This window comes from Pygocentrus nattereri, chromosome 28 (genome assembly GCF_015220715.1).
Source record: "Pygocentrus nattereri isolate fPygNat1 chromosome 28, fPygNat1.pri, whole genome shotgun sequence".
Taxonomy (NCBI): Eukaryota; Metazoa; Chordata; class Actinopteri; order Characiformes; family Serrasalmidae; genus Pygocentrus; species Pygocentrus nattereri.
The window spans coordinates 25,311,568-25,327,491 of NC_051238.1; the positions used below are offsets into that span (position 1 = coordinate 25,311,568).

At 41.2% G+C, this 15,924-nt stretch overlaps 1 protein-coding gene across 2 annotated transcripts in view; it reads left to right on the plus strand.

Moving 5' to 3' along the window:
* Positions 1-15,924, plus strand: part of pdzd4 (PDZ domain containing 4) — a 25,893-nt gene continuing 9,969 nt past the window's right edge. Inside the window, exons 1-3 of one of the 2 annotated variants that reach the window (XM_017714752.2) lie at positions 1-2,466; positions 12,933-12,971; positions 15,185-15,474. In XM_017714752.2, coding sequence (XP_017570241.1) covers positions 2,407-2,466; positions 12,933-12,971; positions 15,185-15,474 — 389 coding nt within the window. In that variant the 5' untranslated portion in view covers positions 1-2,406. The remainder of the gene's footprint in view (positions 2,467-12,932; positions 12,972-15,184; positions 15,475-15,924) is intronic. The other variant, XM_037535814.1, reaches the window with a different exon arrangement.

A 15,924-nucleotide genomic window follows, 5' to 3' on the forward strand; every position in this document is an offset into this window, starting at 1 on the left:
TGAGAGAGAGAGCAGGATAGAGAGACTGAGAGCGATAACAGGAGGCTGCTGGTATTGGCTTCTACTGCAGTGAGCAACGATAGAGCGAGAGAGAGGGAGAGAGAGAGGGAGAGAGAGAGAGAGAGGGCAAGAGAGCTGCGAGAGAGCTGTAATGTTCTCTGGTGCTTGCAGCGGTGCTGATCCATACACTTTCTGTTCCTGCCTCAGTTCCTACACGCACATCCACACACACACCTCGCCGGCATGGCTCCAGCGCAGCCTGGGGGGGATCCTCTCCTGGATTACTGCTGGAGCGTCTCCACACTGGACTGAATGAGCAGCACGCTGATCCTATTTTTTCTGCATGCTGCTATGCTTCATTCATCTGAAAGGCTGGACTAAGCTGGATTTCACACTGGACCCGCACTAGGGAGAAGGGGAGAAAAGAAGGAGACAGAAGGCGGCGCGTCATCAGCGGTCAGGATTTCCTCTTCTTCAAATCAGCTGGCTCTCACGATGCCCTTGGTGCCTGGACCTGGGTTTGTCCACACCTGATGGACATCTGCATCTCATTCATTCACTAGTGAACTGTGAACAGGCTCTGATTAGCCTCTGGCTATAGAGACTCATCATCATTCATTCCCCACCGCTGCACCGTATCATGCTTTTCATGAGACGACTATATGTTGAAATGTGTAATGTGTCAGATAGGTGCTTATACATGTGGTAGAGTGTTAGGTGTATATAGGTGGACAGACAGGAGAGATTTGGGTGCTACAGGAAGCAAAAACACTGTATACATATATATTGTATAATAAGATGCACATCATTTATATATACTTATTTGTACATACAAGACATCCGACAAAGTGCTTAGGACGATAACATCAAGGGAGACATTCACATTCAATGATATATGTCATGTGGGTTGTTATTTTTGTTGAGAAATTTTGTCCTGACGATAGAAACTGAGCTAATTTTGCCTCATATTGTGTCCTATATAGCAGTTCTGGAGTAAATCTCACCTCCACACAGGTAGAAACAAATATAAACAAATATAAAGGTACCGACAGAAAGCGAGAGTGACAGACATATAGAGAGAGGAGGAGTGGGAGAGAAACAGCAGGGGTCCGCTTCAGACGGGCTGTGACAGGTGCAGTCACTCAAACAGTCTCTGTCGTGCATTCCCTGCAGTTAGAAGGGTGGAGAACGGATTTGATGTGATTGCTGAATGACAGGTTGGTTCATATGAGAGGCTCGGGGTGCGAGGAGTGGGTCGTGTCCCCCCTTTCTCCGGGGAGAAGAGACAGTGTTTGGCGAAGTGTATCATGTTGAAAAAAAGGCTAATAGGGATATTTTCATATTATACGTAAGGACTTACCATTACTGTGTGTGCTTCATATCAAATGTGACCATGGTGATGTGATTGTGCTGTTATTTTGAAAGAAATGTGACTATCAAGGCGGTTCATGTAAGAAGAGAAAGTGATTAGGATGGTTGTTACGCTTAAAACAAGGCTCTGTGAAAGTTGTTAACGCGATCAGTTCTGGGATCATGTTAATATGAATATGCTCTAAATTCAATGGAAAGCTAGCATACCTGCTTACATTGGCTGGTAAAGCGATGGGCCTGTACTCAACAGGTCGAGCACTGTTCCACTGAGAGCTTGCTGTAGCAGAGTCGATCTGTGACAGGCTGCTATGTAATGACACATAGCATACGTTTGTTTAAGAAACACAACACATTACAGAGAAGGGGGGCATGATGCGCCTTCTAAGAATAGCACAGAGAGTACAGGAGTCAGCAATCTCACTGGGGAATCCAGAAAACTGGGTGGTAAACACAGCATATATTAGAGTCAGTCTTGGTGTGCCACTCTTTTAATTAAAGCCTTTGATTATGAAGCCTCATGGGCGAGTTGATACACAAGGGGCTTTAAGCATTCATGCAACATACGCAATCATAAATCCATCTAGAAGACTTTGAAGATATCATTCAGTAATAAGATTTCATTTCAAGGCTTAATATTTTACCATCTGCCATTCAATCACTGACACTGCTGTGTTGGTGGAGAGCTGTAAACATCTAACAAAAGCACAGCAGTTTGTAGGGCCTGAACCGAACCTTCAGCTGACACCCTAAAAACTGTACTTCAGAGTGCCAAGCCCTTTCACATTTACCTCGGCCAGTTTTTTCCGAGGGCCTCACTGATCTTGCTTTGGTCTTTGAATGAAGCCGCAGCACTGACTGAAAAAAGAGGAACTGAATTTCAAAGGCTTTTCATGGCAAGCAAAGTCATAACCTTCGACTACAGGGTGGGATCTCCATAACTGGACTGTGCTGTAATTGGCCTCACTGGCTGTTTGATTCTGGAGCATCAGAGAGGCAAAAGCAGATTGAAGAGGCAAACCTGAACCAAGAGCCAAGATGGGCTGCAACATGTGCGTGGTGAATCGGCCCGAGGAACAGTACAGGATTATGTTCCAGGTGAGAATACCCATGCTTTTTTTCAGTGTATTGGAGGTTGCTGGAGGTCCGAGCTTTTTCAAGCGATACTTCAACAAAAGTCAAATGTACAAAAAAACTCTGATGCCCTAAAATCTAAAGATGTTTGGTGTTTTGAACTGGAGCTACAAGGCCAATGTAGCTAACAAGTAATTAACAGTGTGCAAATAATCATCACACAGTAGCCTTTCGTACATTTTGATAGGCAACAGTCAGAAACCACAAAAGGAACTCTATTTGAGACGACTTGAGAATGACTCTGCATTAGGTTGGCATAGTACCTCATGGTAACGACTTTTGCTGCCTCTCAAACATCTCCCGGGTTTTCAATACATCAACGTGCACCAGCAGCAGGGAAAAATAACATCGTGTTTCACCTCCTCTTCCCAGCCAATAAATGTGCAATCCACTCATCCCCTCTCGAGGAGCGTGTATTAAATGGAGCGTTAGTTAGGTGAAGTAGGCTGGTGACACTCTGGTTGGAACAGAACGTAAAACTTCACATGTTCTTCTCGGAGAAGACGTGAAGTTTATATGATTCAATCCACAGGCACAGTATCTTTTGCGCAGGTTTAAGTTCTGACTAACACCCTTACCATTCTTTAGAACTGGTCCTGAACTGATATGTCAAGCCTCTTTGGGATTGAGCTTAGTCTAAAGGTTTAAGGCTGTGGAAGAAACATTCTTTCAAATCTAAAGTTTGTGTCTACTTGCTGAGATTGCTCATCCTCTATTTTTGACCACAATGCCATCACTAAATACCCACAATACACCTAATATCTTCTCATAAATCTTATGAAATCTTGCATATGAAGCCATATGTGATATGATACACCTGCCCATAATGCCCATAAGGCAGATGTGGTTATCCCTTTAATGTCCTCTCCAAAAAATTTTTTTATTTTTTTGGGGGGCAATAATAAGAACAATTGGTGTTTTTTTTTTGACCCCACAATTTTTAAAATATTCATATCTACCACAATGGTCGAGATGGGACTTTGTGACATATATACAGCGTGTCCCAATTCAGGGGCTGGATCCTTGGACATGAAGGCGTCCTAAGAAGGTGTGTCCATTGTAGGATGCTTAGACCGGCGAAGGCTGAACGGAAATGAGACATTCTGCCCTACAGAAGATTTTCTGTTTGTGTCACAGCAACGACGTCCCTCTCAGTTCTTTTAAAGTTCTTTAAAGTCGAAGCCAGAAACTTTGATTTTATTTCTATTTTTAATTTATTGGAGCTGGAGATGCTTCTCTCTGTCTGCTCCTTGCTCTCTAAAACAAAACGAAACATTAGCATGCGTTTTGCTTAAGACCACATTTACTGGACTTTTTAAACATTTGTATGGTGAGCTATTGAAATCAGTTTAAACCCAATTCGATCATTTAAAAGTGAAGCCCTCAGCCACGGTTCACTCCACTGCTGACGTCGCCATGTTCATGACTCTTCGCCAGTACACAATGAACCTCAGGATATGTTGGCTGGCTCGGATGGATCCTTCGTTGGCATGGAAAAGAAAGACACATTTCTCGGCCACATTTGAAGGAGCCTTCGAAATGAGACGCAAGCGGCCTTCAAACGCAGCCTCCTGATGAAGCAGCCCCTGAAATGGGACGCAGCTATAGCAACTCAAAATGTGCTCTACCAAATGGTTGAGCAGAACATCAAAGGGTTAAAAAAATGCCACTACTTTCTGTTTAGACATAAGACAAAACGTTTAATCTTAATTTAGTCAAAAATGTACAGTCATATTAATTGATGGCAGAGGATGGCAGAGCGATGGAGCGGGATAACAAGTTATCTGCAATTCACAGGAGGGTGCCATCACATCTGATTTACTGCCATGGCAGAGCTCACTGTGGGCACACTGCGCAGAGGGCTAAAGCTGAAGTTTCTGGATGGATAATGCTTCAGCTGTAATGTAAAGGCACAAGGAGCCATTCGTTTCGGTTGCAGACAATGCAGTTTCATAGTCCAATACAGTTTGTGAGCGCACATCTACATCGTTTTAGTGAAGAGTTCCAGATAGGAAGATGCTTATCATCACTTCTGCTGTGTGGGTTTCAGGTCTAGCGTAGATGGCGATCATAAGAAATCAAGGGTGGATGTAAAGTAATGAAATTCATCTGGCCCTAATGCTTCTAAACAAGTATTAAGTAAGAAATACCATTTGCCTTTCCCCTTGAAATCAACCTGGAATCAAATTTGACCTTTTTTTTTTTTAAAGCCTCATCAGTTTATGTTCCTGTTAATATTAAGGACCATCATGTAATTTAAAAGACAAAATTCCTATTTTCCGGTAATCTTCAATTTTGTGACATTTGCCCCCCCCCCCCTCCCCACCCCTCTAAAACATATGATTTGTGGTTACATCACCATGTACCAGCAGGAGGGGAAAAATAATATATAGAATAACATCATGCTTCACATACGCATCCTCCACCTATCATCAAGCAAAACACTGTTAGCTCAGAGACCGTCACTAATCCTACCTTTCACTCGCAGTGTGGATGGAAAATTTTCCGATTTACAGTGACTGGAATGTACTACCTTTGTCTAGACACAGGACATATAGGAGCAGACATATTTCAACGTTAAAAAGTTGCTCTTGTGATTGACCGAATTGGTGCAGCAGCCTTTTAGCACGATCACTGCTCTTTTGTGCTTTTGCCTCATTGCATATGCATTCATAGCAGTTTCCCTCTCACAAAACACTGAGAGGAAATTATCATAATGAAGCACCTATTCCGATTTACCAAGGCTGATAGGAAATACTGACTGTGTGCTGATTAACGCCCAAGAACAGCTTGTCTTATTTTGGGTGCTAAGAAAGCTGCTAAGAGACAGAAAAGAGAACGTACATTCGTGAATGCCTGCCCTGCCATGTTGTTCTTAATTTGATGATGGAAATAAAAACGTAAAACCAATTCGCTTTAGTAGAGCAAAGGTCTGAACGGCTATTTCCCAAGACTTTGGGTATATTTTATAACACCATAGTGTCTTAACAGTATTTTCTGCAAAAAGTACACATCCAAGTTGCAAAAGATATGATATATGGTAATTACAGTTGACTAAACTAAGAAATTAAACCCAAAACTAATTGTTTTCATTTAGTTATAGTCAGTAATGACAAAAAGAAAGAAGCGCTAACCTGCCCTGCCATTTATCATTATTGGGGGTTTTGCTAAACTATTTATAGCCAAATGCAGATAAAACAAACAGTAAGAGTATTTTTACATGTAATTCAGGACCATTTCTATTAATCCATACATCATAAAGGTTTTTGTGTGACAGCAAACATTTGAATATGTTTCAACATTGTCAGACCAAATTGGCAACCCTAGCTCTGATCATATGTTGATTACTTGTGCCAGTGTTCATGTGCATGGAAGTTCCTGGTAGATCTTCACAGTGTAGACTGTTGTTAATTAGTGGCTCTTTTAATAGATCTGCCCTAAAATGTTAAATAAGTAAAAAATTCAAATTGAACAGTGACAGTAAATAATAAATCCTATCCACATGAAGTCTCAGTCTTTAAAAAAGGCTTAAACCTTGCACTACTCTACCGCTCTACTCTAAAATGTGCATTTTGAAGAGCTGACTTAAAGGAGTCTCTCACTTTACACACTTAAACAAATATTTTAGCAAGGCTCGAGTCAGCCGCCTCGTAGAATATTGTTCAGAAAGCGATTTTGCACACTCCCCAGGCTCCGATGCTACGGTAGGATAGGTTGCACTGTATCTAATTTGAGAGGGATCTGCTGCTTGATCTTGGCAATCTCTGCAATTTCAAGGGCTTCTCTCTTACTTCTCCTGCTACCCTCGCACTGCTTGAGGTGGCTCAGGCACTTTCAGATCCCTAACTAGTTCTTCACCCAGAAACACAGAAGCCCCTCAGCATGTGAGCCCACTTAAAATGCTGCACGGTGATGAGGGGAAGTGCTTGGAGACCCCTTAACTCATGCCAACCATGCGGCAAAAAGCACTTGGAGGCATTTAGAAGAACCTAGAGGAACAGAGTGTGTATGCGTGCATATGATATATGTGGCACCATGTTCTCCGAGGTTTGGTGGGGAATGATGAACGATCTCTAGCTGTGATAGCCGAGAGCCAGTGTGTGTCTTTATCGTGTGGGTTTTTGTTCTCAGTTCTCTGTTTCATGGGCTTCCATTCCAGACCAAGCCCTGTCTCTCAAATGAACACTGGGCTGGTCATATCAAATGTTAGCATGTACCTTCGACTTCATCAGGCATGAAGTGCAAAATGCGACGCCCAAAGCGACACACCGAACCCTTTTTCATGCGCTAAAATGCTTTAATCAATCAGCTTCATTGTAGTCGGTGGTAGACAGACGAATCCGTCAACATGCAACTACACGCAGCGCCATTTAGAATGGAGGCAGACACCATGACAGTTCCTCCGTGATCAAGGAGACAGAGACATTTCTGCCTTTGCACTTTTTCATTTCCTTTCCAGATACCCATCAGTCACACTCACCAGCACACAGACATGCACATACTCTCCACGGACATCCCTCACTTCTCTCCATCCTCTCTCTCTCTGTATGAGTGTTGTTTGCCATGGCTTGCTGCACAGTAATGAAGAACTCCAGATAAAGACGAGGCCTATTGGAGTCAGGCCTTGCTGTCAATAACATGGACTTCAGCTTTAGTGCCATATCGCATTAACTGGTCTCAAAGCTGACAGGTCACAGTAGCCAGCGTTGAGGCTGATCTCATTCATTTAGCTGAGCCATCTCTTCGCAGTGATAAGCTAAGCTAATTGCCACTAAGCTCGGGGGATCGCGACGATGTTTAACAGAGCTCGTCTCCACTCAAATCCCTCGAAATAATGCCGAATGCCGAGCTCGCTCCAAAAACGCGTCTCTAAACACGTTGCTACCCTGCTAATCCGTCCTACAGCCCACCCTTTTCCATGTCTGCTGGGCTTCCCTCTCTCTGTTACTCGCTCTCCTTCCCCCTCCCCGACAACAAATTCTGTCAAATGCGTCTCTATGGGCCGTGGTTGCCACGGCAACTGTGGTAATTAAACAAGACTTATACGTTTTCTCACCGTAGAGCTCAGACAGAGGCCCAGCAGTGAGCATCCGTGCGCAGGCATTTGCAAAGAACGCTGATGGAAATGAGGACGCTGCACTCAGGCAGAGAAATATTTACACTTCACTCTGCAGGAGGCCTTCCCCCGAATGTTCCTCGACATGAAAGAGACCGAAGATAAAACCAGTCTGCCCTACTGCACCTCCTCCCCGAAGTGCAAAATTATAGAGAAACCAATTCACAGTGACATTTTGGGCACCCGTAACCTTTTTTCCCGTTCTCTCCATCTTTTCCTCCGTAACCCCTGGCTGGCTCCGTCCAGCAAGCGTAGAACCTCTGTTCAGCGGGTTCACGCCTCTCCAGTTCAGACTCTGTAAATCAAGGCTGAAGAAACCCCACGATTAATGAAGGTTAAGGTTCAATCCAGGCTAGACAGAGAAAGAGCGATAGAGAGAGGCAAACACAGAGACAGAGAGATTGGAGCCTCTAGACAAGCAGAGAATTGGGAGCCTGTCCTCTCAACCCTTATCAAAAGAAAGTCGGACGACAGGAAAAAAGACATGAAACAGAGAAACCATGGGACAGTTTTGCGACCAACAACAAAAAGGGAATGAAATGACCTACTTAACCAAAGTGTGCTCAACCTTTATAAAAAGACATGCATGACATTTTCAGTGCCACATTTAATTGGGTCAAGAAGACTGGGACACGAGTGATAATAGAAAGAGGAAGAAAAAAGGCATCATCAGTTCCGATCACTACAAAGTGAATGTAAAAGCTTGTTTTTTTTTCCTAACAGGCAACAGTGAGTGTGACAACAACTCAGCAACTCGTATCTGCGCTGATGAAGCCACTAAAGCATTAGCAGTCTTATAAATAAAGGTTCCTAAATTGGCTTGGAAGTGTAACCTTTGATCGGTGTATAACAGCTCTTTAAGAATTGGAAAGGTTCTTCACGCTCACAAATCTCGTTAACAAAATTACCTTCTCAAACTGGTCCTCAGGCAGCTCTAAACAATCTCTCCCTTTGTGTTGGGAATTGGATTGAGCAGACATGAGGACCCACTGTGTTAAAGAACCAGTGACTGGAAGAGAATCACTTTTCGGCTCCTTTATTTTTTAGGGTGTAGCGCAGGGGTCACAAACACAAACGTTAAGAAGAGCCATGCTGTCCTTTCAACAAAAATGGAACAATCTCGAGAGCCACATTTCATGTCCAGTTTACCATCTTGGCTGTCAATATGCCTCAGTACATGCTAATGTGTTAGTACAGGCTACAAATTTTAAACAACAATGCAAACTTACTTTGCTTTGCTACTTTTCTCACATCTCCAACAGGAAACCTTTGGAATACTTTCTTGTAAAATGTCTCTCAACGTTTGATTTTTTGTGAGCCTTTAGACCTTTCTGTTTGAATTTTCTCATTCCACCTTAAAAAGAGCTTGAGGCACCAGAATATAACTGCAGCACTATTTGTTGTTGACAGTTTCTTGTTGCAGAATAAACATATTAGGAAACCAGCCGAGTGCCTACAAACACAAACGAGTCCATTGGCTTCTAAATTAACGATGTTCCTCTTTAGTCTCTCTTTGCCTTCTTTTTTTTAGCCACTAGCTAGGCAAGATTTTTGCCTGCATTGCTATGGTGACAAAGGCAAAGGCAAAGAGAGACTAAAGAGGAACATCGTTAATTTAGAAGCCAATGGACTCGTTTGTGTTTGTAGGCACTCGGCTGGTTTCCTAATATGTTTATTCTGCAACAAGAAACTGTCAACAACAAATAGTGCTGCAGTTATATTCTGGTGCCTCAAGCTCTTTTTAAGCAGTCTGCGTGCCAACCTTCAGGGTTAAAACAAGAATCAGCAGTAATACTGCTCCAGCGGTTAAGACCTTTTACTGTTAAAACTGTTAGAACGATCATCAGAGCTTTCTTTTATTGTAAAAGAGGATTGTTTTATTTTTAAAAATCTAGTTCTGCACAGTCACTAATCCTCTGGTTAAGATCTGGAAATGTGGAGAGTGAGCATGTGGAGAAAGTCCATCTGATTACCAGTGTTTATATGTGACAGAGGCTGTTTCATTAGAAATGCAATTATTCCACCAGGGCAAATATAGAGGTTGAAGGTCAATAGAGGTGTATTAGGAGATAAAGCGACATAATTGCTGTCTTCTGGCTTCATGCTGATAAGCAGCCCTGTGTCACAGAACACTGTGGCCCACTTAATTGTGCAAAATAAATACCATCACAACAAACCCACGCTGTAGTTACATCTCTAGCCTAGACTAACTCAACACACTCGCCACACTGTAATTACCTTTTTGTCACTTTCAAAGCTATGAATACTAGATTTTTTCAAATCTGTACTCAAAGGGAGAACTAAAGAGGCACTTCAGAAGTACCTGTCAAGGTGATTTAGGCTTTTAAAAATAAAAGAAAAAGGTTTTTTGGAGTGATGCCATGAAAGCAATTTCCTGAGAACCTTTAAATTCATTGTTCTTTAAAGAAATCAATTGAGACTATTCAGTTCAAAGGTTCTTTAGTAGGGTTTTATGTGTCTGACCTCATAACGGTGCTAGGAATTTGTTCAATGTGTCATTCAATTGTTTTAGATTAAAAAAAAACATTCAACACAAAAATAATAAAACAAGCTTTTTTTGTAATTTTTTAATTTTTTAAAAATAGCCCAACATTTCGTGGCTGTCCACAGAAATCTCCAAATTAGTACTTTTACAGGAGCAGGAAAAAACACCCTTAACCTTCCAAAATAAGTTAATGTAAAGAGATTTTATTCCAAGTGATTTTAGAGCATTTCTATTGGTTCATTTGTCATGAAATTTTCACACAATGTAAAGGACAGTGTGCTGAAACGATGTAGAAAAATAAAAATGGACAAAAATGGAGATACATGGTTTTCTTTGGACAATGACTATCTCTCTCTGAAAAAATATATGTATACAATTTATAAACATTTTGTGGCCAAGAACAAAAGGCTTAAATTTCTGATGCCTGATAAAAGTCAAAATAATTTTATATTTACACTTTAATTTCATACTCAAGAAGTTTTAGGTAAACTGACCTGAGGGAAAGCTCTTGGTCGTCACACTCCTTAAGGCCTTCACACACAATATTAAATCATTTTACTTACCCTTTATTTGATTTCTGCAAATTTTCACTGGTGACATGAACTCTCTGACCTATCACAGTTGTCTCTGGTGTTGTCATGGCGACACCCAAGATGACGAAGCAGCTGTGTTCCAGGAAATAAAACTTTTCCACGAACGCTAGAAGGTTCAGAATCTCCAAAATCAGCTCAAATTTAACTACGAACATCCGAGTTATAGCCTACAGGGAAGAACTCAAAATTTCAGATTCTGAATGAAATTATCAGCTCAGAATGAGTTACGGAGATCAGAGCTGTGAGTAAAACAGTTCATAAAGTTTCAGCTCCTGATTGAGGTGAAACTCTCTGTTCTCCTTGAGCTTTTTCCCAAATGGAAACCATCCTCTACAATTCCACAGTTTGCCTGTTTTGCGAGAAGCAAAAGACCTTTTGCTAAATATTCTGCCCATTTCTTTTGCAGTCATATAGGTTTGATGCAAAAAAACTGCATGAGCTTAGCTCAAACTCATAGTCTGAAATAATATACACATTCTAGTACTGGCAGTGGTTTTTGGTTTTGGTTTCTGTTATTTAGTTTTTTTCTTATATCTCTTTTTTAAAAAACTGTGTTTTATGACCAATTAATTTTGTTTCTGTATTGATGTCATATACGTATAATGTGGCATAACTCATATTATTTCCCCAGTGGCACAATAATAAAGATTTTGCCTTATTAGCAGGCCAACATAAGTTTGAATTCTGGTGATGCCATGACGCAAAAATGGTACTGGTCACCGGTGCGTTACCTGCAATTTTTTTGCCAGGACGAAAATCATTGCAGGGTTTCAGATTTGACCGAAAATATTGGATAACTTCTATGATAGTCATACAAATATACAAACGCAGGCTTTACTGAATATAATTATAATTTGTTCTGCCCTGCGATGGACTGGCGACCTGTCCAGGGTGCACCCCCCCGCGACCCTGACGGAGAAGCGGCTTAGAAAATGGATGGATGGATGGGTGGATTATAATTGGTGCTAACACTGCATTTAAATTACAGTAAAGCAAAACGCTTACCTCACTGGCTAATGGCAACAACAATATCACAACAATATGTTGCCCAGCGAAACTTACTTCTCATTTGCATGACGTTGAAAAGATGTCAACTTTTAGTGCTCTCTGTCTCTCATTGGGGTTTGCTCCCACAGTCCCCCTCACAAAACTGACATCTGCCTCTACAGTCATGAATGAGACATGAAACAAAATCCAGAATGGACTTTACACTGGAATTACATTATATCCTCATTCTTTTTAAAACCAAAAGTGGTTCATATATGGCAGCTCATTCCCAACCCTGATCGAGCACATCTTATGTATCTGTCCAGATCATTAAAGTAATTAACTGGATCAGGTGTGTTAGAGTTGAGCTGGAGCTGAACTCTGCAGGAGGGCAGAACCTCAGGAGGAGGTGGGTGACCACCGTTCTATTGCATCACTCCAAAAACACTTTCTGACACCATGATCTTTAGGAGTGTACATTAGAAATCAATACCGCGTGGGTCATACGTCCTCCAGTGCAGTCTTCCGCTTCGTCGTGCTCCACTGGAACACCTGTGAGCAAACGAGTTATTTTTAATCAAATCCACCCACTGGATCGATGAGCCTACATACATACAGAGAAAATAAATGGATTACTGTCCCGTTTGGACACTGAGAGGTGCAGAGTCAAACTCCATGAGGGGCTAAGATGAGCCCTGGTCTCCAGGGGTCAGTTATGTTGAAGCTGAGAGGGTCCAGAGGAACGAGGCGGAGGTCACGGCGAGCGTCAGCAGGATTAAGCCTGTATTGATTGAGTACCGCATTCCCGCAGTATAAATCGTCTGTTCATCCGAGCTATCCTCATCAGTACCCCACAGGGCTGGAGAGAGGGAGCGGGGGCTGAATGAGCTGATGTGTATTCCACTCGTGCTCTTCTGCAGAAATCTAACGACTTGGCAAAGAGTCAATGTAGTGGAAAATTAAAGAACAAAAATTAAATCATTATGAGAGTTGGGAAAGCCTGGGGATATCTGGAACACTGCTGAAGATACATTTTGCCTGGCTGGTGTACAAGCAGCTGTACCGTGGTGTCTTTGATTCAGGGTTTTAATCATGATCTGTTCAGCTGCAATTTGGGTTCAACTATTCAGAACCCCATGTAATAACACTGCAACCTGTTACACAAATGTTAGACGCATTTCTCTATTTACAGAAACATTAACACTGGTTTCTCTGGTCTTTTCAACAGAAGGGCAACACGATGCGTCCTATTGATGCCGAAATAAAGGTTGAAGTATAAAATTCATGTTACTTTGAAATCTCATGCTCAGTATTTCTATTGTATTGCTGCTATCAAAACCCTGCAACTCCATTTAATTTTTTTTTTTCTGCCTTTTACATGGTCCAGAAAGATGTTACGACGGCAATGTTATATATCTTTTAATTAGGGCTGTCGATTATATTAATAACTAAATAAAATAAAAAGAGTCATCTACCAATTATTTTCACAATTGATAAACATTCAGTGTTTTTAAATGGCTACACAATAAAAACTGACTTGAACAATTGCATGTTTAGTCTTGCTGGGCCAGGTCTCGTGAAGAGAACATCCGGGGACATAGACAGGAATGGAGACTTATTAGGTTGGGAACAAGCTGAGTGGGAAACAATCCAACACCTCGTGAAGGTGGAGTACAGTGCAATGATGCATTCATCAACACTGTCCAGTGAACGATACGTCTGTCGCTAGCTCGTTAATGTAATGTCAGTTATCATCACTGAAATGTTCTCCCAAATACTCCAGTGGAGGATGTAGATGTGTGTGCAGAAAACATATTAGATGTGGTAAAAACAATCCTTACCTCAGAGAGTTCAGTTAGCCAAGCATACCGATTGAACTAGTTTGGCTTGGGTTGTTTTTATATTCTTTACATCATAAGAGTATAACAGAAATTTGGGGTGAGTTTTAGGAAGGGTGCAGCACCAAAAGTCTAACATGCTGTCCCCAGATGTATATTCTCATCACAAGATCACACAAACCCAAAAACTATAACTTTTTATAGAGACTCTTTTTGAGTTTCCTAAAGACTTTACAGGAAAACATATAAATGAAGCCGTTGCAAATACTCCATATAAAAACACCAAAACGGCTCTGTTTCTTACTGTTACACTGCAAAAAATGGTCTCTTGTCAAGTGAAATGATTTTAAAGCTGGTATAGACACTAATCAGGCTTAACATTATGACCACCTCCATGTCTCTGATGCACACTGCTGTGTCTGATCCACTCAGACATGCACAACACAGACTTACACACTACCACCACCACATCAGGGTTCCTGCAGCACTGAGAATGATCCACCACCCAAACAGTACCTGCTCTGTGAGGGTCCATGAGGGTCCTGACCACTGAAGTACAGGGTAACAGAGTATCAGAGAAACAGATGGACTACAGTCTGTAACTGTAGAACTACAGAGTCCAGCTATACAGTAAGAGGAGCTGATAAAGTGGACAGTGAGCGCAGAAACAAGGAGGTGGTTATAACGTTATGCCTGATTATTGTATAGTATTAGAAGATTATATAGCTTATTTTAGGTAATATTATTAGCTAAACTTATCTCACTCATCATTCTAGCGACTAATTTTTCTGGGTTCAAACAAAAAATGACTAAAAACATCGAAGTTATATAAGTTAAATAATCTTAAGCTTACAAAAATCTCAACAAGAAAAATATTAGATTTTTTTGTGTAGCTCTAAGATAATTTTACTTGACAAGACACCAGATATGGAGAAGAATTCAAATAGGCATTATGAGGGTAACTTGCAGGTATCAGCAAGTTCGGTTGAATGCTTTTAATGTCATTTTAATGCCAAAATGAAATGCTTTGTAAAATCTTGAATGCTTTGCGCCAGCCACCTCCACAATAATAACACTTCCAATTCAATGTTATGTTAAAATCAAGCTAGTGGTGGTGCACATTCACTTCCCACATCGGTTTTAATATTCCTCACAGCAGCACTACGTAAGCATAGATACTTGCAGATACTTGTAAAAGACATGCATGTGGGATATTATTTACCTTGTATGCTTTACAGGCTTACAGTAAGTTTTACAGTCAGTCCTTCAGGAAAGCTTAACTCTAATATTACTGAAGGCGCCTGTTAGTCTGTTTGGTGTACGGCAAGCTGGTCAGCCTCGATCTTTTACTTCATAGACACTGTTACTTAATGTACAATTTGTAACAGCAAACCTCCAAACTTATTGTACATATGTTAAATATGTACTGTTTATCAGTCGAATTCCAAATGAATCACTAAGCTGATTGTCAAGAACGTGAACTGTGATCAATTTAATTTTTAATTGACTAATTTAAGTGAATACTGAAATTGGGAGCATGCTTTGACCAGTCATTCTTTTGATTCTCTTTATCAATATGATTTTCTCTCCAACTCACTCATATTCCTCTTTGTCTTTTTCCTTTTCCTTTGCTCTTCTGCAGCTTAAAGGCAGAAGATCTTCTCATCTATCTCAAGATAAAGATGGGCATCCTCATGATCCTTTGCTGCTGCAAGTAGTACGTAAAGCACACAGGAGGAGAGTAGGCACTACAACAGGCACTGCCAGACTAATGGCCATCACAGACTGTGTAGACAACTCTACACAGACTGATATCAGCTTCCAGAATTTTCTGGGCACAGGCAAAGGGTCCTGCTCTGGTGGCGTCTCTCCGAAACCTCCTCCGTCTCCTCCGCTGCCCCCACTGGTGGAGCCATACCTGCTGAATGAACTGTGAGTCTCAGCTAAATATTGATGGATGGTTCGTCACTCCATCCTACCACTGTAGCAGAGACACTATATGGATCATTTCATGCCAAGGCCTTGACCAGTCAAGTCATAGCAAAAGCTTAAATTTAGTTCATGCGACTATTCAAAAATGTTTTAAGCTGTGTTCCAGTAAGTTTTTTCATTTATGAGCACGTCCTGTAAGGATCTAAACGTCATCTAAATATGGATTAACTGCATACAAAATGACTAAAATATTAACTGGATCTAAATACAACTTTAAAACATCATTTCGCTTTAAATCAAGTAGATGATGAATTACAGTTATAGGTATCATTCCCACATTCCATTCAAATCTGTGAATGATTCATTTCTGAAGGCAATTTTTGAAGCTTCACACTGGGGGAAGTCGTGGGCTGAAGGTTAGGGATCCAGCCTCATGACCGGAAGGTCGCT